This window comes from Equus przewalskii, chromosome 1, assembly GCF_037783145.1.
Source record: "Equus przewalskii isolate Varuska chromosome 1, EquPr2, whole genome shotgun sequence".
Taxonomy (NCBI): Eukaryota; Metazoa; Chordata; class Mammalia; order Perissodactyla; family Equidae; genus Equus; species Equus przewalskii.
Window position 1 is genome coordinate 119,965,215 of NC_091831.1, and position 23,848 is coordinate 119,989,062.

General features: G+C 50.6%; 1 protein-coding gene across 4 annotated transcripts; it reads right to left on the bottom strand.

The window, feature by feature from the left end:
• Positions 1-6,242: 6,242 nt before the first annotated feature.
• TBC1D21 (TBC1 domain family member 21) lies at positions 6,243-20,054 on the bottom strand. 4 transcript variants are annotated; one of them, XM_070621717.1, is made up of 11 exons: positions 19,795-20,054; positions 13,777-13,884; positions 13,533-13,636; positions 12,229-12,323; positions 11,640-11,750; positions 11,412-11,512; positions 10,349-10,445; positions 9,911-10,011; positions 8,775-8,891; positions 8,028-8,111; positions 6,243-7,668 (listed from the first exon to the last, which is right to left on the bottom strand). In XM_070621717.1, the coding sequence occupies exons 1-11, from the start codon at positions 19,852-19,854 to the stop codon at positions 7,636-7,638; spliced, it is 1,011 nt and encodes a 336-aa protein (XP_070477818.1). In that variant the 5' UTR covers positions 19,855-20,054; the 3' UTR covers positions 6,243-7,635. The 4 variants fall into 4 exon arrangements, with proteins under 4 accessions (XP_070477818.1, XP_070477833.1, XP_070477808.1 ...); XM_070621707.1 differs by having other exon boundaries at positions 7,488-7,668; positions 9,911-10,044; positions 19,795-20,028; XM_070621732.1 differs by lacking the exon at positions 13,777-13,884 and having other exon boundaries at positions 6,257-7,668.
• Between the last annotated feature and the right edge of the window lie 3,794 nt (positions 20,055-23,848).

Below are 23,848 nucleotides of genomic sequence, written 5' to 3' on the forward strand. Positions count from 1 at the left end.
AGTTACCACGTGCTCTCTATTTCCTGACATTCATGCTCTCCTTTCCCACCCCCTCAACAAGGCAGCTTCATGCCACTGCACATATGCGGCTGGTCAGCCACAGGCATCTCTGTGGATAAGGCCGCAGCTGCCCCAGAAGGAGAGAACAAACTCACTCATTCACTTGTTTTTCACACTTCCTCCTATTTCACAGAGGGGAAACTGAGGCCCAGTGGGTGCTATGATTTCTCCAACCACAGGTCACCCCACTGGTCACTTGTAGACCTTAGGACTGCAACCCTCACTGAGTGGAAGTGGAGTTTGTAGCTGAGTCTTTGCCAAGGAGGGAGAAGTCAGGAGTTGTTTCTGAGCTTTCTTTAGGTCTGTGGTTGGGCCCACCTCTCCTCTCCCCATCACGGCCGACCTTGTATCTCTTCTTCTAATTCCTTCCCTCCTTCCCCCTGCGTTTGTCCTGACAGGTTCTCTAACACCCACCCCTACTAAGCTTGAGTTCTGAGAACCTATCCTCACCACGTCCCCCCCACCACCTTCATCTTCTCTGTCACTTCTCCCCCATCCTCGTCTCTTACTGGTCACTACAATGAACTTTGCCACCCCCACCACTCTAACCCTGCCTCTATTACGTGCACCTCCATCATCATCTTCTGAATGGCCACCATCACCTGCTGTTGCCATTATTTCTATCACCTGCATCACCATCAGCACTCTTCTCCTCCTCCTCATGATTTCCAGCACCCTCACCTCCCCCTTGCCATCCTTTCTACCGTGGCTAGCATTACCATTACCTCTGTCATCTCCACTTCATCCACAGCACCACACCTGACATTGCCTCCATCATTACCATCACCACCGCTGCCACTACCATTCCCTCCATTACATTCACCCTCACAACCACCATCTCCTCCAAGCCCGCTTTCACCTCTGTCATCACCACCTTTGCCAGGAACTTCACCATCCTCACCTCTGCCATCTTCTCAACTATTTCCTATCACTTTCTGTCACCTCCACTATCATCTCTCCTTTTACCTCCACCACGTCCACCATCCCTGTCACCACCACTCTCCCCCCCAGAACTCAGTGTCTGACAGTGAACTTGGGACGTGGGCAAGGAGCCCAGTCAGAGAGTAACGTTCTCCTGCCTGACAGACACTCCCTTTCAGATTTCTCAGAGACGACCATCAGCAAGCTAAGCGTCAGAACAATCCGTCCTCTTGACCCTTCCTCAGGATTCTTCTGACAGGAGACAGCTCAGCCCTCCCTGTCAGCCATGCCTGTGCCTAAAGCAAGAGCTGCTATCTGGTTGAAGGATCGAGGCTGTTAATCTGGGGCTGCCCTTGTTTGCATAATTATTGCATACATTTGCATCTATTTGTTCCCAGCTTCTGAGTGCTGCACTGTGGGTGTTCAGGTGCCATTTGCATATCACTGCAGGTGAGGGTCCAAGCCTTTTAAACTTGGGCATCTACTAATTCCCTAAAGAGATTCTTTTATGTGCTGGTTCAGAAAAGACCTTGGAATGCTTAATTCTAGAGTCATTTAGCTGAAGGGCTTTAAGGCGAAGAGGTGAGGAGGTCCACTTAAGAGCTGGTGGGGAGAGGGCAGCTGGAGGCTTTGATGTGGTCCAGGATGGACCCAGTGGTGGGGGATTGGCTGCAGAGACAATCTCTGGTCCTCAGAGCAGTTCAGAATAGCCCCCTGCGCAGCCACTCCTGTCCTCTCCAGGCATAGTCCATTTGCTATGTGTCCTTGGGCAGGTCCCTCCCCTTCCACATAGAAGGAGGGCATTAAACCATGAATCCTCGTCCATCGGACGCCTGTTCTAACCACAGGAGTTCTCAGCCCTGACTGTGCATTGGAACCACCTGGGGAGCTTTTTAAAAAATACCGAAGCCCTGGCCCCACCCCCAGAGATTCTGATGTCATTGGTGGGCCCTGAGCATGGGTTATTTTCACAAAGCTCCCTGGTGATTCTACTGTGCAGCCAAGATGAAAAGCTACTGCTTGTGGCTCCATCCTCCTACCCGCCTCCCTCATTTCCAGTTGCTGGCAGTCTGTTCCCCACCGCAGGCTCCCCTAGCTCCAGAGTCTGGCGAGACACTTTGGATGCTGGTGCTTTGGTTCAACATCACAGAAATAAATCTCTTCCTGTCCTGGGCCGTGTGGCTGATGGCCCGCATGTGGCAGGATAGCGCTTGGCACTGACTGTACATTCCCCCCTCTCTACCTTGGTTTTGCTCCATTCTCCCTCCCTGACTGGGGCTGGTCCAGAGAGGGGTCTCCAGGGGCAGGGATGCAGGGGGCTATTCCTGTTCAGCCCTCCTCCACCCCTGCTCTCCCAGACTCACTGCCTAGCCCGTTCCAGCCTCCCAGTGTTTGCGGACGCTGTCTCCACACCGGGCAGAGCGGCATGGCTGCCGTCTGGGCTCCTTCCTCTCACCCCTGCACACTGATTTCCTCATAACCCCAGAGCCCCAGCCCAGCCCCCATCCTGAAGAAGGAATGTCCAGAGCATTATGAACGTTGTTTCAAAACAAGATGTAGTAACCTTGGCTATAATTTGGCCTTCCTCAAACCTCCTGGGGTCATAACAGGCATAGCCCAGGATAAGGGAAGTGGGACAAAGCCTCCTGCACCACCCTACCCCAGCCCCCATCCCCTGTGGTCCAGCCCGGAACATCTCGGCCCACCTGGGGGTCCTCAGTTGCCAAGGGCAGGGGTAGCCTGTGAGATAGGGGTCTGCCCCACAGAGGACCAGGCGAGAGAATTGAGTGTGCGCCATGGGGGAGATGGCAGACCCTGAGTGAGGCCGTGGGCAGGCAAAGAGGTGAACATGGGGAGCTGCCCCAGAATCAATACTGTGGTGTTAACAGTGGGGGCTCTGGGGTTTGCCTGTCAGCATTCAAATTCTGACTTTATCATCCCTGGCTGTTACCCGAGTGCCTCAGTTTCCTCACCAGTAAAAAGAGTGTAATGACGGTACCTGCCTTCTGAACTTGAGGACTAAGGGAGAGAAAGCCTATGAAGTGATTAGCACAGGGCTTGGGACATAGTGACTACTCAGCAAGTGCAGCTGTGGTTATTGTGAGGGTCGGGGCCCTCATTCCTGGCTCCTGGAGCTCCAGCCCATGCCTCATGTCACCGTCCCCTCCCACTGGGGTTTTAGGCCGTTAAGTGGTCAGTGGGAGGGTGGGATTGGAGAAGACTTGCTGCTTGCCCTTTGGGGTAGGGACTGCAGCTCCGGATTCTGGGGTCTGAGTCTTCTCAGTGGGGTTGGTGGTGACAGTAGCAGGAGCTCCGGCGCTGGGACAGCCCCTCCTGGCATCTGCATTAAGGAGGCAGCTCAGGCGCCAGCGCCGATGAGCTCTGGACTTGCAGACCCTGGCCTGCGTCCATCCAGAGGGAAAAGGGTCAGAGGACATGGTCAGGGCCACCTTCCCTCCCTGAGGACTTACAGAACCAAGCAACTGGTCTATGTAGGAGTAGAACTAGCAGGACGTGGTGACAGATTGAAGTGTGTCTGTGTGGGGGGAGTGCAGTGTGGGAGGAGTAGATAGTTCCTTTGGTCTAAATGGAGCTAAACATCCTTTTTCTGAAAGGCAGACAAAAAGGAGATATTTCCAACATAGTTATATCTCAAGGAGGTTGAACAACAAAACCATCAGGGATACCGCGAGGTTGCAGTGTGAGTGGATGGAGCGTGTGTGCGTGCACACGTTTCTGTTGGGGTTGGGATGGTGGAGTGGTCTGAGAAACACATCGGTGAGAAGCATCAGCCTTGAAGACCAGTACACCAGTACCTTTTGTCACTTTGCCATGTTCCACCAACACTGATGGCTCTGTTGATGGTCCCTAACGTGAGTGATGACCTTTAGTTTAGTTGAGGAAGAAACTGCACATTCCCTCCTATTTCACTACCTCCTCCAGTTTTCTAAAACTTCTTTTTTCTTCCTTCACTTCATTTTCACTTCCTTCCTTCCTCCCTTGCCATCTTGAGAGGCCAGTGTTCCAACCTCAAGTCCAGTCATACCAATGGGGTTGGGTCCTGGGCAGTGGAGGCCCCTCCCCCTAGCTATGTCCTTCCTCCTGCAGCTAGGAGGGGCCCTTCCCCCTCACTAGATAAAGGTCTGAGGCTTCAGCCCAGGACTGGGCTCTTCTGGCTGGCCTGAGGGTGGGTGCAGAGCCCACTTCCTTTCTCCTTCTGAGTCTGAAACACAGACTCTGGGGCCTAGAGAACATGGATCTTTATATATGCTGCCTCTGTGAAGCTGCTAGTGGGTAGAGAGTCGTTATCTTGGCTGCAGGAACAAAGATTGGGCATGAGGCCATTCAAGGTGGCCAGAGAAGGGGAAATGAATGACCTTCAGGAAAGAGGCTTGGAACAGGAGTGAAAGGAGGCGAGGTGGGGTGAGGTCACACAAGGGACACAGCCAATCCAAGCTTTCATATTCGGCTCAGAACCAAGCTTTGGAAAGCTTGGATAGGGCCTGGGTGCTTCCATTTTCTTTATCTTTATGCTCATGGCCACTATGACTCATTTAAAAATATTATATTTAGGTCTTGCTCGTTGGAAGTATGGTAGGTACCAGTTCTTCCAGAATGAATTTATCAGTGTTTTCATCTCCACCATGATTGCTATCGCCCCCAACACCATCATCTCTATCAATACAGAGATGGCCATTGTAGATATGTACTCAGTAGACTTTTGTTGACTGAATGAAATTCAGCACTACCACCGCCATCACCACTGACACCTTCATCTCCACCACTGCCAGAATTGATATCACACCTCTGTCACTAGTGCAACCACTGATATCACCACAACCACCACCTCCACTGTCATCAATGACATCACACCTCACCACCAAGCCTACTACATCATTGACACCAGCAACCTCACCACCAACCACCAACCTCACTGACACCCCAGTTGCTTCCATCACCATCACACTGCATCACACCTCTGCCACCAACCATACCACATCATTGACACCAATATCACTGATAACCACCAACCCCATTGACATCCCCATCATCACCACCAAAACTTACATTGCCACCTCCACCACCAAACCTACACTATTGCTGACATCACCATTACCACCATCACCATCATCACTGACATTACTACTACTGTCCTCACTGACATCATTACCACTATCATTCACTGACATCACAACTCCTTCTACCCATCATCATCATCACAACCACTATCACTGACATCACTACCATCAATATCGACATTACTGCCACCACTACTAATTGTTATCTTCTCTCCTAGAACCATATTCCTTTCCTTCAGAGCACAAAAGGAAATTCGCAATTACACATCCTTTAGGGTGATTATCTGGTCCCCACTCAACTCTAAGTGTCACAGAAACAGGGATTGTGTCTCTCTTTCACCCACTGTTGAATTCTCAGTGCCTGGACAGTGGGCAGCTCACAGTAGAGACTCAATAAATGTGTGTTGAATTAACAAGTTATTTAGACCAGCACAGTCCCTAAGCTAAAGGGAACCGAGGCTCTAGGATTTTAGTGCTTCTTATAGTTCTATTTCCAGATTGGACCTTACTAGAAAAAAATAACCCTGGGTGATATAAGTCATAAACTAAGTGAGGAGAAGCCTGTGCTGGCTCCATGATATGCGCAGCAGCATGGTGGGAAGATCCTAACCTCCAGTCCACTGGCTGGGAGTGCTGCCAATGAACTGAGAGAAGTTTGGTTCTTCTAAGATCTTTACTTCCATCACTACATCACCTGGAATTTATCTGAACCTGGATCGATTTGGTGTTAAGACTTAATCCAGCTCATCTTTAAGACCAACAGAGGTTTTCAGACCTGCTCCCAGCAGGCCAGAGGTTCCTTGGAAGTACCACAGGGAACGATGTGAGGTTCAAGGACGGGTGTCAGGGGGCTCGCAGAGAGGAGGGCTCTGGGCTTCCTGCGCAAACTTCAGCCACTGGGCTCCTAGGAACAATTGTGTAACAATAGGGCACCAAGGATTTTAAAAACCAGCTTGAAAACTGTTGGTTTAGAAGGTAAGTTCTTGAGTTTTTTAGTTTTGGGATAGATATTTGGCATTTTGTATATGTTCCAATCAAAAATCATAGGGTAACTAATGCCACCAGGCCAAAGGAAGCATTAAGAAATGCACAGCTGACATCTCCATGGACTCTTCTCTTCCCAAGGCCGCAGTCAGCTCACCGAGATGCCTCTTACTCTGGTCTTTGGTAAAATGAAAACAGTTTTGTTCTTTGAGAACCGTATTCCACGCAGGAAACTTTATTTAAATAAACTGTCTCAGGAACATAAACCAAAGGAGAAGCACAGTACATGAATTTATGCATGTGTCTTCCTGCCCAGCAAATGCTGGCTCTTTCCCCACACAGAGAAGACCCTGGTGTGGGCAACAGGGACCCGCTTTTCAGCAACACCTCCCTCCAGCAGAGACACAGCAGCCGAGAGACTCAGAGCCAGCCATGGATGGGAGATTGTCACACTAACCAGGGACATAGTGCCTTTTGAGTGACAGCCACTGAGAGCGACAGGATGGGAGCAAAAGGGAGGGGAGGTTGGCTGAAGAGTGAGAAGGATGGTTGTGCCTCATCCCTAAGGGCCAGGGTCCACAGCAAAACCAGTGGATCCCTCCTGCCATCCATCAGCTTCCTCTGAAAAAGATGTAGCCAGTGGACAGGGCTGTGTGTGTGCATGTGTATGTGCATACAGGTGTACACACTTGCAGAGCTAGCCCCAGCCCCCTGTAAGTTCAGTGCCTTCTGGCCAATCTCCATGTCTGCCCTTAGGGTACCCCTCAGAGCATGGGTCCCCCAGCAGCGGGGGGCTTGGGGCTGTGGCATAGTCTGGGGAGAATTGTGGCATGAGCCTCTGCCCCAGAGAGATGCTGAACTGCTCAGCCAGGGAAAAGATGGCATTCTCTAGAGAGGCTGAACAAGACTGAACCAGGCCGCAACAGGTAGTTTAGTTTGAGGAGGCATTCCAGGCTGGGAAAGGAAGGTGCACCTGTGAGGAAGGCTTTGAAACCAGGAGGGGAACCATCTGCTAGCCAGAGATTTGGGTGTGTCCTTCCACAGACTGCTGGGATGCTCTGGAAAAACAACCTAACGTGTGCTTGGTGTGCTGGGAGTAAGGGGGGCTATGGGGGACTGGCAAAGCCCTGGGGTCAGGCCCTCCTCTCAGGCCTGAGTCCCAGGAGTTGAGCAAGCCTGTTAGACAGGTTTAATGCTGTCTCGCAGGAGGTGGGAAAGCTCCAGAAGCTGGTTATGCCCTTAATCATTTGCTTCCCGATGTGGGACCACCATAGCCTTTGAAACCCTCAGCCACGGAAGAGCTGCTGACCCACACAATCTCTTCCTAGCGGACACCCTCTCTCAAACCCACACAATCTCTCTCTTTACCCACCAGGTCTCTCTTCTCACTGGACCATCCTGTCTCTGCCCGTGTGCGCCCCCCTAGGAGACACATGGCCCATCACAAATCATGACTCTAGACGGCTGTTTCTGTTGCAGCTGTATTACCTACACCCTCACCCCAACACCCCAGTGGACTTGATCCTGACCTCATGGCCGAAGAACCACCTTATTCCTGTCCGTTGAGGGCGTCTGTTTGTTGCGGGTGTCCTCAGAGAAAGAAATCCTGTAATGGCTGAGGAACCTGGGGTAAAGGAAGGTTCTGGCAAGTTGAGGTGGATGGACATTGGTCTGTTGCTCTCATTCTTCAGTTCATCCAGCCAGTGACATTCTCTGAGCCCCTGGGTGCCCAGCCCTGCACCTAGAGCCACTGGTAATGAGGAGTGAGGGCTGTGTCCTCAGGACGCACAGTCTGCTTGGGGAGGTAGGAGTTGAACACACAAACAGTGGGAAGACCACGCAGAGCCATGAGTTGGTGGCAGAGAAAGTGGCACAAACTGCGTCTCTGAAGCCGAAAATGCCTCCCATGGGCTGGGCTTGGGCAATCAGGGAAGGCTTCTTGGAGGAGAAAGAGAAGGAGGACAAATACTCAGTACAACTTACGTCCTTCTGGATGAGCTCAGCATAAACCAGGCAGGCTGCAGAGATCAGCTCGTCGGCATCAAGGTCGATGAGGTTATTGCAGGCCTGTGCCAGGAGGAGGGGAGGAAGCAGGTCTCCAGGGGCACAGGGGGCAGCTTGATGCTTCAAGGGGACAAGGCCGCTGCTCACAGCAGTCATTGGGGCCACCCCATCTCTCCCCAACCAGCCTGGCACAGTGCCTAAAATTTCCCCACTGGAATTTTATATTTTGGGGAGATAGACGTAGTTTTCATACTGGACTCCAGCGAGTCCCAGGGCTCCACCGACTATCTCAGGGGCTTCTAAACAGGAGTTGTCTTATAATTGGGGTGCCACCTAAGATTTCTTTGAACAAGTCTTCAGCTCCTCTTTAGAAATGTTGGAAAATTCTAGGTCTTTTGCCGAGGACCCTAGGGCCAAAGGGTTAACTGTGAGGCTGTCAAGCCTAATCGTTAAGAACCATTCAAGGCCTCAGTTTCCTCATATGCAAAACAGGGGTGATGATATGATGGTTGTCACCGCTCTGTGTCAGGCTTGTGATGAGGCTTAAACGGGCTAGTCTATAAAAGCACTCAGGAGTCTCAGGTCTCATCACTCTTCCTGCCCAGGGGCAAAAAGGGCTCTGAAGCCCAGCACCCCACAAACCAGGAGCCTTTGGCCAGGGATGGTGTGGGATGTCGGGGGCCTCCAGGAGCTGATGGGGCTGGGCCCGGCCCATGGTGCTCTCACCAGGAGGATGGCGTCGCCAGTCATGCTCTCCTGCAGCACCTGCCCGCTCACCATCTGCAGCAGGCTGTAGGCCACCAGCACCTGGAAGTTCCTGCAGGGCTTCCCCGTCAGCAGCACCTGCATGTGGCGGGCGGGTCTCAGCCTGGGCCCTATGGCCTGGGACTGCAGACGCCCTTAGGATGGTGAGGGACCCACCAACAACATGCTGGGGTCAGCCGCACCTGGGCCTTGCTGCTGACATGCTCATTCATTCATTCTTTCAGGCAAGTGCTCACAGCTACCTCTGGGCTTCTAGGCATTGTGCTGGCTACGGGGGACTCAGAGAAAAAGGCTTCAGGGAACTCATTAGATAGAGGGAAGGAAGAGGAGGAGAGAGAATGAGGGAGGGAAGGAGGAAGGGGAAGAGGGAGGGAGGGAGAGGGAGGAGGAGGGGAGAGGAGAGAGAGGAGAGGGAGAGAGAAGGACTGGGTAACTGTAGCATTCGAGTGGAGCTTGGGCAAAGCAGCGGTGTATGGGACATCAACAATCCAAGGGTACCGCCAAAGGCTTGGGGTGCTCATGGAGTAGGGCGTGGAGACCAGAGGCCAGGAAGGAGGCATGAGGCAGGTGGGAGTCAACTCGTGGGGCACTGAATGCCAGGCTGAACATTGGGTGGGATCCTGCAGGCAGTGGAGGCCGTGGGCCGGGCAGTGACAGGTGGTGGGCATATTCCTGGGGAGGTTCATCTGCTGATGGCCTTGGGGACTGTGATCCAAGGACTGCAGGTGTGACGTGTCCTTGGGGGCCCTGCATGCTTCAGGAGTGAGGACTCAGCAAGGAGCTGGCACTCGGGAGGCGGGGCAGCTGGGTAAGTGAGAGCAGAGTGAGGCCAGGACAGCAGGAGAGCTGATGGCAGGCCAGGCTTCCATAGGCACAGGTGTAAGGCCCCCGCCCCTCCTGCCCTGAGAAGGTATGGTGGGTGGGACTGGATGAATAGTACTCTGGCCTCTTCTAACAGGGAGGAGCAGGGTCACTGGCCCGATGAACCCCAAGCTACTGAACTCCATCCAGACAGTGGTGAAGGGGAGGCCAGGAAAAGGGCTTCCCCCCACCTGTGTGAGGGGCCTCTCCCTTCTGTCTCCAGAGGAGTGCCTCACCTCCCAGAGCCTCCAGACGTCGTCGAAGGACTTGAAGGCTCGCTGGAAGCAGAGGCAGAACCAGGGGAAGAGGGACTGCACGGCCCCCGCACCCTTCCCTTCTGTGGGGAGAGAAGCGGGGTGCCAGCCCGAGGCTGTGGTCAGGGAGAACAGGGGATGGCATGCACCATGAAGCAAAAACAGCAAGGCAACTACAGAGCCTGCAGACACACTTGGGAAGTGCAGAACACCTGGCTGTCAACTTGCCAGCTGCCCTTGGAGACTGTTTAGGGTGGATTTTCAGCTGCTCAGGCTCCAATCCCATCCAGACGTACCCTCTTCCCAGGGCCTGGAGAGAAGATCGAACGACCCTGCTCCCTCTCCCCGTGACTGGGCATCGCCACCGCCCCTGTCTGCCCCGGGTGAGGGGTGTATCGGGGCAGGAGGGGGTCCACTCACTTAGGTGCTCAGCAAACATGGGGTCCAGGAAGTTGATCAGGTTGTTGAGCATGTCTAGGTTCTTGCCCACCCCGATGTTAATGACACAGCTGTGCTCCTGCGGAAGATGTGGGGAGGGAAACCAAGACCTTCTAGGCTCGAAGGCACCAGAAGAGAGGCCTGCTTCACCAGTTCCCCAATTCTGGAGGCCCTGTGTGTGTCTGGCTCTGGGCCCAGCCCATGTCTGTCTGAGTCTGGGTGTATGTGTGTGTATGTACATGCACACATCGTGTCTATGTCCTTGTGATCTGTGTGTGCAGTGTGTGTTTGTATATGTGTGTGCATCTGTGTTATGAATGTGTGTGTGTGTGTGTGTGTGTGTGTGTGTGTGTGTGTGGCAGGGGTGCAGAGATGTCTTAGGTGTGGTTCACAATGCAGTGAGTCCACTTACTCCTCCACACACATACATGGGTTAGAACCAATCAGGACAAGGAAAGAGCAGTGAACACATTGTTGCCAGGATAGAGAAAGGGATGAGGATGGGTTCTGGGCAGCCTCTGACAGATCATGAGGAAAGGCTTTACAGGGAGGGTGTTCCAGGGAGCAGCAACTTCAAAAGCCCTCAACCTGGACAGTATGGGTTACATCTGGGAAATACAGAGTCCTGGTGTGCCTGGAGTGCAGGTCGTGTGAAGGGAGCAGAGAGAGACAAGACTGAAGATGGAGGCCTTGAATACCTGGCTAAGGTTATTGGATTTTATTTTGGAGGCCATGGGGAGCCATGGAGGATTTGTGGGAGCAGAGCTGCATTTTGGGAAGGGAATGTCAGGAGAACATGCCATCTCCGGGCCTGGCCAGCCATGCTCTCTCAAGGTCTGGTGAGAGCATGTTTCCACCCTGCTTCTCAACTCCAATGCCTGCCCTCTCCCCCTTAGAACACACCTACTGGGGCTGGCATTGCCATCCTAGGCTCCTCTGGGACCGGAGGGCTGTTTCAGGGCTGGAGGAAATAGCTGGGGCTGCCAATGCCTGCCTAATCTCAAGGGGAAGGGGCGGGGTCCCCTGAGCCAGGCCCAGCTCTCACCGTTTTCTGAAGGAAGAACTGGAAAAGCCAGAAGGTCTCATGGTCATGTTCTACCATCAGCTGGAAAAGCATCACCATCTCATGGAAGCCCTGCTGGTACTCTGGGGTGGAGAGGGGCCAGTGAGGAGGGGCCTGGTGGGAGGGGCGGAGCCTGGGCTCGGGCAGGGAAGGACTTCCGGGAAGGAATTGGGAAGAGAGGGCTGAGGGGAGACTCAGCCCGTGGCGCACCTGCCTGGGTGTTGCAGACATAACTCAGGAGCAGGATCTTCTCTAGCTTCTTCTTGTCGATAAGGATGTTGCCCAGGGGGTCTTTGTCGTAGAGCTTCTGGATGTCATATGCTAGGTTGGGAGCAAGGGACAGGTGGGTGGCACCAGATCCCCTCCTGCACAGGGGTCCATGGATGAGTTTATTCTTCCCACCCCAGAAATAGGACCCAGAGCCTCCTGAGAAGGGAGCTGTGAAAGGTGCATCAGCCCACCAGGCTCTACCCCTTACCACACTGTGAGCTGCCTGGGTTTTTTCCCACCTCCAAATCTTTGGCCAGGCCAGGAATGCCTCCCCTCCTCGTCCAATTCAAATCCAACCTAGTTCAAGGCCCAGGGGGGAAGAGACGAAGACAAACCAGAAGGAACAGCAAGCACCCAGGGATACACAGTGCTGTGCATCTTGGGGCACCCAGTGGAGATGGGTGGATGAGCATGTCAAGGCAGCTTTCAGGAACCCAGGAATCACCCCCTCTCGACATGACTGGGGAGGGGGCAGAGATGGCTTCCTACCCTCCCCTCTGCCCAGCCCTGCCCACCCGACTCTGCTCACCGATGTTATTCCGAGTCTCTATGAAGTTCCGGTGCAGGTTTTCCAGAAGGGGCTGAATCTTCTCGTACATCTGGCATAAGGCCTTGTAATTCTTCCTGTGAGAACAGAATGGAGGCTGAACGAGGCAGCCGTCCCCTCCTGGCACATCACGGGGCCTCTGGGCTGTACCCGCTACCTCTGCTGCTCCCTCACCTCTGCTGCCCCAGCCCTCACTGTCCTCTAACGGACTCCTGCAGTGCAGCGCGCAGATGGGCCGTGCAGTCCCGCCGCGGCACCTGAATCCTGGCTCCACAACTTAATAGCTGGGTGTCTGCAACTAAGGTCAAGCCTTGGGGATGGCACTTTCCCTCTGGAAGCCTCAGTTTCCTCCTGTGTACAGCGGAGATGATGCTGGCCCCTAGGCCTCAGGATAGGTAGGATTGGCTGAGGCAGTGTTTCGTGCCCATCTTTAGAGATGCTTAGGTGGTGTAGTGGGCTGACTGGTGACCCCTAAAAGAGAAGTTCACACCCTAACCCCTGAAACCTATGAATGTGAACTTATCTGGCAAAAGGGTCTTTGCAGATGTCAAGATGAGATAATTCTGGATTGTCCAGGTGGGCCCTAAATCCAGTGACAAGTGTCCTTGTAAGACACACACAGGAGAGACACAGGGAGAAGAGGAGAAGCCCACGTGACCACCGAGGCAGAGACTGGAGCGATGCATCCACAGCCCAGGGAATGCCAGGAGCCGCCAGAACCTCGAGGAGGCAAGGAAGTGTCCTCGCATAGTGCCTTCGCAGGGAGCGCGGCCCTGCCGGCACCCAGCTTTTGGGCTTCTGGCCTCCAGAACCAAGAGAGAACATTTCTGCTGTTGTCAGACACCTGGTTTGCGGTACTTTGTTACAACAGCCTCAGGAAACTAACAAAGATGGGCCCTTGGGGCTCTCAGGACTCCTCAGCCGAGCCCTCTGATCCCCTATTGCCCTGGATTATTCTCTGGCTGGCTCCTGTGCGTGAATCTTCTCTACCTCAATTAGGGGGCACAGGCCCTGGGAAGGATGGGGTGGGCCTGTGGTGGGGTGAGAGGAGCTGCTGGGATTAAGCCCGCGTCAGCAGTGTGGGGACTGGGAAATGGAGCTGGGCAGGGTGAGGAAGGCGCTGGCACGGCCTGTGTGTGGGGCCTGGGTCGGGAGCACCATGGGGCTTTGTATCTCAGAGTAAGAAGTTTGTTTGTGAGAAGACTGAACCTGCCAGGGTGGGGTGGACACCCCCTCTCACCTGCTCTGCTACCCACCCTCCCCTGACAGCATCTGGAACATTCTACCTCCTTGTGCTGTCCACTGTGAGCCGCTCATCCTGGGAACTCTGCCATGAGTAGTAGCCAGTGAGGAACTTCCAGGCTTCCGTCCTCACCAAGGGGTGCAGACCCTGTGGTAGAAGTGGCAGGTGAGAGGTCATGGCCCTCTGGATGCCTGCCAAAAGGACCCCTTCCAATGGCATGCCTGCCCCCTTGCCCAGCCACGCCTCCCAGTTCGAGGGCAAGGCCAAGGGTAACTTGGGGACCATACCCTTTCCAGGATGTTAACACAAATGAAGTCTCGTGACTTGGCCAAATGACCGTTCTCGTCAAAGAAGCCATCCCACTCTGTCTTGTCAATGGGGGGTTTTCTCTTCACCTGCCAGGGACAGCCACTTCAGCCTTCCGCTAGGAACATTTGGCCTTTCTTTTAAGTGTGATTTTTAAATTATATACTCTGGATTTTGCAATATGATTCAAAGTTCACAGCCTCTGACTCATTTCTGGAAATACATCCTGAAGAAATTACTAAAATATGCAGAAAAATGCTATATGGACAGTAATTTTCATTGCACATTACTTACCAAAATGCAAAATGCAAGCACTCTAAATGTCGTGCAATAAGGGAATAGTTAAGTACACTATGGTTTATATACTCAATGGAATATTGTGAGGCATATAAAATGATGCTTACAAGGAATGAATAATAATCTGTAAAAATACAAATGTTAGAAAAAAGCAGAATATAAGATTGTGTATTCAGCATCTATCCTTCCTATGTATTATACTCTGTATATCTCTGTTATATATTACAAAAGCTGCACCTTATATACTCTGCTATATAGTGAATTAACCTCTAGAAATAATTGTTAGAAAAAAGACTGAAAAAAAAACCACCAAAAAACCCACTAAAAACAAAAGTGATGACCTTTGAGCAATAGGATTATAAGCAATTTTTTTCCTTTTTTTGTATTTTCTCATTTTTCTATAATAATGCATACTACTTTGATCATGGAAAAATATAAAATAAGCACTAATTAAACCCATTCATGAGCTCCATTTTACCTTTCCTGGAAGAGTAAAACAGTGCTTCACGAGCACCGGCTTCTGGTTTAGATAAGGGTATGTCTGTAAGCGAGCGCACTGCATGCAAAGCGATTAAAATGCTCATAAAACAATAACGAGGAGGTAGAGTTCCAACAGAAGCTCTATTCGAGAAAATTCTTCTACTGGAGAGAGGAACGCCTGGAAATGCCCCATTGCAGGCGTGAAGCTACGCTGACGGATAGAGCTTGGTATGTCTGATACGCATCCTCCCAGCTTCCCATTAATCTACACCTGGATATGCACACATGCAACTCAGATTTAAATTTGCACAAGTGTCACCTGAAGATCTTCTTAAAATGTAGATTCTGACTCAGAAAGTCTGGGGTGGGGCCCAAGACGACCCATTTCTAACAAGCTCCCAGGGGATTGCTGCTGCTGCTGCTGGTCCGCTGACCACATGAGTAGCAAGCTCTTGAGAGGTTCAAACAGCACCGGAAATTAAGAATCAGAGTCCAAAGGCCCAAATTTGGGATAATTTCTGTTCACTCCATGTTTGATAGCAATGGATTGAGCGATGCACTTTAATAACTCATACAAGCTCTATCTCCTGAACCCTCTGACGGCCATCACGCTCTCCCAATCCACAGCCAGTCAGAGACGGCAGCCCTCAGCGCGCACCGTGGCGGGAAGCAGAAGAGGTTGGGGAAGCTGGGCTGGGTCCCGGGATCCTTGATTATAAAAGGGAATGCATCAACTTTAGCAATACGTTTCTATGTGAAGTTTAGTCGATTGGTCAATTTCTATGATAAAGATAGCTGTGATTTTGATGGGGATGGCGTTGAATCTATAAATCAATTTGGGGAGAATTGATAATACTATTGAGTCTTCTGACCTATGAACACAGTATATTTCTCCATTTATTTAGGTCATCTTTAATTTCTCTCAGCAACATTTTTTAGTTTTCAGTGTATAGGTTATTCACATATTTTGTCAGATTTACCCATAAATGTTTATTTTTTGGATGCTATTATAAAAGGTGTTATTTTTTAAAATTTCGACTTCCAATTGTTCATTACTAGTATACAGAAATACAATGGATTTTTATATATTGATTTTGTATCCTGCAACCTTACTAACCTCACTTTTTAGTCCTGGGAGCTTTTTTTGTGGATTCCATGGGATTTATTATGTAGGCAAAGGATCAGGAACTACCACCCATGGCCAAATCTGATCTCCAACCTGTTGATTAGAATACCATTTTATTGGCACACAGCCACACCCGTTCACTCAGAGCTAAAGCAACAGAGACGCATGGCACGCACACTGAAATACTTACTATACTGACCAACCCTGATACAGATGATCAAGTTATCTGCGAATAAACGCAGTTTAATTTCTTCCTTTCCAGGCTGGATGTCTTTTATTTCTTTTTCTTGTTTTATACACTGGCTACAACCTCAAGTGCCATGTTGAATAGAAGTGGTGAGAGTAGACATCTTTGCTTTGTTCCCAGTCCTAGAGGGAAAGCTCTCAGGCTTTCATAATTTAGAATAATGTTAACTGCAGGCTTTTCGTAGCTGCCCGTTATCAGATGGAGGAAGTTCCCTTCTATTCCTAGTTTGCTGAGAGTTTTTATAAGGAATGGATGTCAGATTTTTCCAAATGATCTTCTGCATCTATTAAAATGATCATATGGTTTTTCTCTTTTTACTTCATTAGTAAATTATACTGAATGTATTTTGAATGTTAAATCAGCCTTGCATTCCTGGGATAAACTTCACTTGGTGGTGATACATTATCCTTTCAATACATCACTGGATATTATTTGCTAAAATTTTATTAAGAATTTTTGCATCCATGTTTATGAAAGATATTGATCTATAGTTTTCTTGTCTTGTAATATCCTTGATTTTGGTGTTAGGGTGATGTTGACCTCACAGAATGAGTAGGGATGCATTCTTGCTTTTCCGTTTTTTAGAAGAGTTTGTGTGGAATTGCTACTATTTTGTTCTTCAATGTTTGATACAACTCACCAGTAAGGCCATCTAGGCCTGGAGTTTCCTTGGGGAGATTTTTAACCTCAAATTCAATTTATTTATCATATTTGAGGATGGAGTCAGAAGAAACTGTTTTATTTGTGACTTTAAAAATGCTAGATTTATAGGAACAGGACACTTTCCTTCTAACTCATTTTAAAAAATAAAAGCAAATAATACAAAAAACCAAGAAATTAATAAAAGCATAAGCTTGACAGAAACCCAAAGAAATCAGTTATGAAAATAAATGCATTAAATTCTCTTATTAGTTGTAAACACTTAAAAGCATCGATCACGTGCCAGGCCCTGTTCTAAGCACTTCATAGATGCTGACCATTTAATTAATCTTCACAGCCATCCATACGGTAGTTGTGGTTATTACATTGCTTCACAGACCTGGGAACTGAGGCTGTGGGAGGGTTAATCAGTACATCTGAAGTCACAAAGCAAGCATCAGAGCTGAGATTTGAACCTAGAGCTATTTGGTGCAAGAGTCAGGGTGCTTAACCCCAATGCCATGCCACAGGGAGGGTAAAAGGCGAGGATTTCAGCTTGAATAAAAAAAAATACGCATCTATACAAGCTGTTAACAAAAGGTATACCTTAAAATCAAGTGCCATAAAAAGATTAAAAATAAACGATGAACAAAGATATGAAAAAAAGGTCAAACACAATGAAACGGTAGAAAAGTAATCAAAGTAATGTGCACAGCACACCATCATAAAAGATACGGCGTCGGTGCGGCGAGGCGGAGAGGAACGGAAACACTGCAGGCAGGCATCAGCTGGGGGTCAGAGGTTCCGCGTTACCAAACCTCCACATGCACAGCTGGCCGTCTGCCTTCTTTGTGGGGCTGAGTTCATTTAGGAAAAGTCACTGCCTGCTCCTGCGGGAAACTCTATTTCTCTAGCCACACCACTTCCCTGTGTCTCCCCAAACCTAAGCAAACTACAGGCCACACATACGAACATCTAAAACATTTGCTTGCAAGCCAGGGGCAAGTATAGAAGCCTGTTGACCTGCAGGGGGCTAAAGGGAAATTTTCCACATGGAAGGCCCCTCCCTCTCTTCTCCCTGTACATCCACACTGTCTGTGCCAGAAACCATGGAACCCGTATCTGGGGTCCTTCAAAGTGATGGCGATTGTCAACTCAATAGCCTCTCGAATCCATCTTCATCCTCCCATATTCCCCCATTCTTTGCTCCACTGACCTATGAACGCCCTACCTCACCATGTGGGTACAACGAGCTGGTACCCAGAGGGGGAACCACGTAGCCTGTGAAGTGCTGGATGGCCTCTGGCTCTGCAGCAGTTCCTTTGCTAGTCTCCCGGGAAGAGCACCACTGGGGAGAGCAGGTGTGGAGATCTCCCACCTTCACGGTGGGCTCCCCACCAGCGAACCTGGGGGAACCTTAGCCTTGCCTCATCTGGAGAAGGAGGCCAGAAGCGGGAAGTGCAAGGGGCTCGCTCTGTCTAAGAGCTTCCTGCTGCTGGGGGCCTGCATCTCCCACCCTCCTTCCCCTTCTGCATCGTTGGGTTAAAGATTTTCTCTAATATTTTTAGTAAAATAGGGAAGCCACTGGAAGATGAGGAAAACTTTCTGTGAGGGCTTCTGATGCCACTGCTGCAAATGCTCACAGCAACAAGCCCTCAGCAACGCCTGGGAAGGGCTGTTGCCTGTGCTTAAGGTTCTCAATTTTGTTTCCACTTCGTTCACCTGAGGGACCAGACGCACTCCCCTCGCCTGGGGGAGGGGGAGGGAGCCCAGGGAGGGCAGGCATAGTAAAATCGGGAGGGGGGTCCCTGTGTGCACTTGAAAGGTCCCCCCAGATGATTATTATCAACCCAGGTGCAGGGGGAGTGTCATCAGTGACTAAAAGAATGGTTTAAAACAGTGGTTCTCAGGCCGGCCTGGTGGTGCAGTGGTTAAGTGCGCACGTTCCGCTTCTCGGCGGCCTGGGGTTTGCCGGTTCAGATCCCGGGTGAGGACATGGCACCACTTGGCAAGCCAGGCTGTGGTAGGCGTCCCACATATAACGTAGAGGAAGATGGGCATAGCTGTCAGCTCAGGGCCAGTCTTCCTCAGCAAAAAGAGGAGGATTGGCAGCAGATGTTAGCTCAGGGCTAATCTTCCTCAAAAAAAACATACCAGTGGTTCTCAAAGCTAGCTGCACGTCAGAATCCCCCAGAGGGCTTAAAACACAGATCGCTGGGCCCTACCCCCGAGAGTTGCTGGCCCAGAAGATCTGGGGCCCAAGAATCTGCATTTCTTACAAGTTCCAGTTGATGCTGATACTGCAGATTTGGGCACCACACTTTGAGAATCACTGATTTAGAAAACGGACTCCACAGCCCACCTGCCTGGGTCTAAGTACCAGCTCTGTAACTTAGTAGCTGTGTGATTGCAGGCAAGTTACTTAGTCTCTGTGCCTCAATTTTGTCATTTATAAAATGAAGAAAAAAACATCATCCGCCTCATAGGGTTGTGCTGAGAATAAATGACTAAAAATAGAGCATTTAGAACAGTCATTGTACATCATAAATGCTATGTGACAGTTTGTTATTATTATCTTTCTCTAAGTTCAGAGAAATGAAGAAAGACAAAGAAAATTCAAATCAAGGCCTGGTGATAGTCCGCAATAAAACAGTAACATTTAATACTCAGGGAGAGAGGTGCCCATTTTGCATTTCTGATTTTTTAATGTATCACTCTCCTAATCACTATGATTAATGACACTTGAGATTGGTTAAGGTCATTATAGTTATTATGATTTTGAAAAATATACTACGTGGAAAATCTTTGTGACTGAGGCTGACTTCTAATGAATAGATGTATCTTGTTAACTGGGCTTGGCACCACTTACTAACAAAAGCGTTACTGCCACCTGGTGGCAGCATACCAAAATTGTTGGCAAAAGCACCAAGGAAAATTTATCACCGTCTTCAAGAGACAGTTTGCAAAACTAAGACTCACTGAAGTTAGAAAGTCACATATAGGGAAAAGGTAACACTGGCTTAGAGAGAAGGGTGAAAGGGGCCCGTGGTTTCCCAGCCCCCTTGTTGGTGCTGATAGTGAGACCAAAGTACGACCTACCCTGCTCCGCCTTCTAGGCCACCTCAAGGTCCTAGTCCTTCCCACCCAATAAGGGAAAATGAGCCTAACCAGAGGCTGGGGAGGGCGGGACTTGGGCTGAAGCACACGCACCAGGATGAAGGAGGCCGACCGCCTGGCAGAGATGCTGTTTTCCGGGGAGAGGGTGGTCATGGCCCCTGCTCTCTGTCTTCAAAGTAGCCTCTGGCTGGAGCTCACCTGGAGCCCTAAACGATGCTAATTAGCAGGGGAAGGTGATGTTCTTTTTGGGAGATGAGGTGCATTCCCAGGAACAATGAGCCACTCCTGACCTCCCACACTTGACCAGAGCCACTAACAGTGTGTCACAAGGTCCCTAGAACCCTCATCACAATGACCTTGGAACACGGGCACACTCAGCTTCAGAGGTAAGACGTGCCCAGGACCCAAGGAGACAAAGCCACCAGTCAGCCAGAAGAACTGCGGCGCACGCAGGGTGTTCAGCGGAGGTGGGGGTCAGAGGACAGGCAGGCCAGGGTGCCAGGCTCATCAGGAGGGCAGTGGACAGGCAGTCTTTCTCCCTGCCCCTGCTCTTCCTCCTTGGGGCTCCCTTCACTCGTTATCCCACCAGAGCAGAGCTCAAACCTGGGAACACCTGGAGTCCGAGCTTCCGGTTTCTTGGGTGCCACCTCCAGAGACTCAGAATCAGAACGTCTGGACTGGGACCGGGGGACTGTATTTTGAAAAGCTCCCTGGGTGACTCAGATTCAGCATTTGAATAGTAGCTTCTGGGGGTAGAGACCAGTTTTATTTATCTTTATGCCCAGAGCACTTAAGACAGTGCCCAAGCAACCGAATGAATGATGTAATTAAAGGGAAAAATAAATGAAGCTCCCTTAGGTCTCATCTCACTTTCCTCTCTGTATGTATTGCATGCCCAGTCTCCCCTCCTACCTGAATTCCTGTAGGCCACGGTCAGTGTCTGATTCTTGTGTGCTTTCCCCTCCTACTGCCAATCCGGCCTCCTGACACTTGGAAAGTGCTCAGTATTTGATGACCGAATCCAAGGAATCGGCTCCTCTTGGTTCCAGCCTCACCAGTTCTCCACCTTAATTAAGCATCGCCTGCATTCCTACTCAGGTCCTGGCCATTAAAGCCATCTGGTCTAAAGCATCCTTAGTCATTAGGAGCTGATAGTAACTAAATCAACCAAATTGGAATCAGGAGCTTGGAGTTGGAATTTGGACTCCAACCTCAAATTTGGATGTTTCCCCTCTTCTGAGCCGTGGGTCTCCAGCACTGAAATCAGAATACAGTCAACCTCGGGCTTTCACGTCTTTATGAACACAATGAATCAGCATCCACATGGAAGTCTTCAGTGGACACAATTCACTGCCTCACTTACTGTTACTGTCCCGCTAGCTTTCTGCACTGCAGGAGGGCTTTTAAATTAGAACTCCTTCTTCTCTGCCTCCCTCCCAACCTGGGAAAGCATCATGGCCTCTTCCCCTTAGTCCGCCCCTAGGTCTTCACGGAGCGGGAGGCCGATGGCTTTGAGTAGGAAGGCGGCGGGAGGGGATGAGCAGGGGACAGCTTCCTGCAGCAGGCGCCTTCACCCTGAGGTCTGCGAGAAGCTTCCAAAGCAAAAGTCCAGAGTGGGAGGCGCGGCATGAGCATTACTCACTGTTTGGGATTATCTCCGCCTCTGTTCCTCCACATTGACGACATCAGCAGCTGAGAATTAACTGCAGTTTTTCCCTAAAAAGCTGAGGATCAGGCAGGGAGTTGGAAAGTCTGCGTGCTAGATCCTACGTGGCTTCTGAACTGGACGTGATAGACACAGATCATCTGCTGAACTTCCTTTCACCTCTGGCTCCCTGTCTGCGAATCCAAGATAATAATTCTTCCCCAAATGAGCCAAGATAGTTTGGTCGTATTGCAAAAGCCTCATAGCAACCACACGGAGGCTTAGTGTTCAAAGGGAATTGCAGGACCCTGCGCTGAAGCGAGAAGGGTTTTGATCCCTTTTTCTGATTCTCACCATGGATTGACATGTGCCAATCTCATTTTCTCCAGGGCTGAATGGTCCTTCCCATGTCCATGAATTGACATAATTTCCCAAATTCTTTAGATTCCCCTTTATCACTTTTCTTTTACACATTTTCCACTCAACAGGGGAAAATGGCCCTAATGCAAACCAGAGTTTGGGGAGCCCAATTTTCTGCTTTAAATTTCTGTACATGGTGATCCTTCGGGGCATGAGAGTCCCAGGTTTAAAATATTGTTCTTGGTTTTGGAGTGTGGGCTACAGAGACCTAGAATTTGCATTAAAGTGCTGGGAGCCAGGAGCAAGCCTCCCAGCCCATCTTTTCTCTGAGGAAGCTGGCTGGGCCTTGGCTGAGGGCCTTGTGGTGGTGAGGCGGGAGGCCAGGCTTGGAAGGCACCTGGAGAAGACCTTCTCATCCTCACAAGAGCACTTGTTCATGCAGTGAGAGATCTCACAGCCTTTGGTGCCAGGAAAACCCGGGTTCAAGTCCTGACCCTGCCACCTGCCAACCATGTGACCTTGGTCCCACTTGTTGGGAAAGGCCGTCTGTGCATAGTCTTCCCACCTCTGCTTAGCTGCCTCAGAGGGGGCTTGGGGCTGGAACACCTCCTCACCAAGAGGAGCCCTCACAGCCTGTGCTGTGACTTACCGCCTCGTCTGGGCATGTCTTTCCCCTTTCCAGACTCAACGTCTGCCCCTTTGTTCTGCTTGAGTGTGTGCATCACATGGCGCCTGGCCAATCCCACCGCTGTGCCTCTTTCTGGCAGGGAGAGAATGGGGCCCTTTGCCTGCAGCTTGAGAGGGGTGTGTGCAGACCGTGGCCCTGTGTTGGCTGTGGATTGAGAACCCGTGTCTGGGGGGACTGAAGGTGCCCCTGCTCTGACTCTTCTCTATGTGAGTAAAACGCTGTTACCTCCAGGGCCAGTGTGAGGAGTGTCCTTCTTGGCACCTGCAAATCATGGACTGGGTTGACATTCCTGGGATGCTGCCCCTGGTGGCAGGCATTGCTGCGCTATTTGCTGTGCTCCGTGCAGGGGGACTCCTCCCAGAGGTGTCATTTTCTTGACACTATCTCTTACCTTTCTGAGTCCCAGCATCCTCATGTTTCCCAGGGGGCATGATAATATCTCATGGAACTGAAGGGTCAGTGAAGCAGTGTGTGTAAAGAGCCCGGCCTGGGCCTGGAGCACAGGTGCACCCAACCCGTGGTAGTTATTATTAACCTCAGCATCCCCATTATTATTGCTAATGCCCAGGACATGTCCAAAAAATTTCTATGAACTAGACTTGAGCCAAGATGCTGCCTGCTTCCACGAGGCTTGTAGTAACATCAATACAAAAGTTCAAAGATCCCGGGAGCCAGGCTGTTTCTGCTGCTCTGCATTTCTCCAGGAGCCTAAGGAGCAGAATAACTATAAAAGCGGGTGAGGCCAGCATTAGAAATCGAGTTCACTCCAGTTGCCTTCATGTCAACGCAGCACGACACGACTCTGAAATGCAGGGCGGCCACGTCCCTGTTAGCCCTGTTAGTTACCTCTTAGCCCCTTCAAAGGACACTACCTGTGACTGTCTTTATACCAAGAACTAAGAACTCTAGTTCTTGGTATAAATCACATGCATTCTGATTTTATTTCATTACAAAGTGCCGACGATCTTTCGTGTTCAAGCTGTCCTTTTCTCTCTGCCTCCGATTGTGGGGAACAGGGATAAGTTTAGATTTTCAGCAGCAGGTTTCCTGCCCTCGCCCCCGTGGAGCATGATGTTTCTGACAATGCTAGAGACAGCTGCACATCTTGTGTCACTAGCAGGAGAGGAGCAGAGGGATGGGGCTGCCGGTGGAGACAGCTGTCTTCCGAGCATGAGGTAGTTGGAGTTCCCCAGAGCAATAGCCAGCCCAGCCACCTTGAAGTCCCCTGAGTTAGTTGGAGTGCCAAGGGGTTATTTGCTGCATTTTGGGCCCTCTCCATGTCTTGGGGAGCCCTCACTTGCCCCACACTTCTGTTGAGTCAGTTGAAGATGACACCTTTGTCACCTCCCATCCAGCTGCCATGCATGCCAGAAATAACCCAAAGGAGCAATTCTGAGCAGAAGCCACCATAGTCAGCAATAGAGAGGCCGCCAGCCCCTCCTGCTCTGAAGAGG

Bases quoted from the DNA above. Each gene is read 5' to 3' on its own strand.
- TBC1D21 (XM_070621707.1), bottom strand. From the start codon at position 19,854: ATGACCACCCTCTCCCCGGAAAACAGCATCTCTGCCAGGCGGTCGGCC. The intron at 13,637-13,776 runs GTATGGTCCCCA...CTTCTACCACAG, and splicing joins GTGTTAACATCCTGGAAAGG to GGTCTGCACCCCTTGGTGAG. The intron at 8,112-8,774 runs GTGAGAGCACCA...CTCCTGGCACAG, and splicing joins CTGGCGACGCCATCCTCCTG to GCCTGCAATAACCTCATCGA.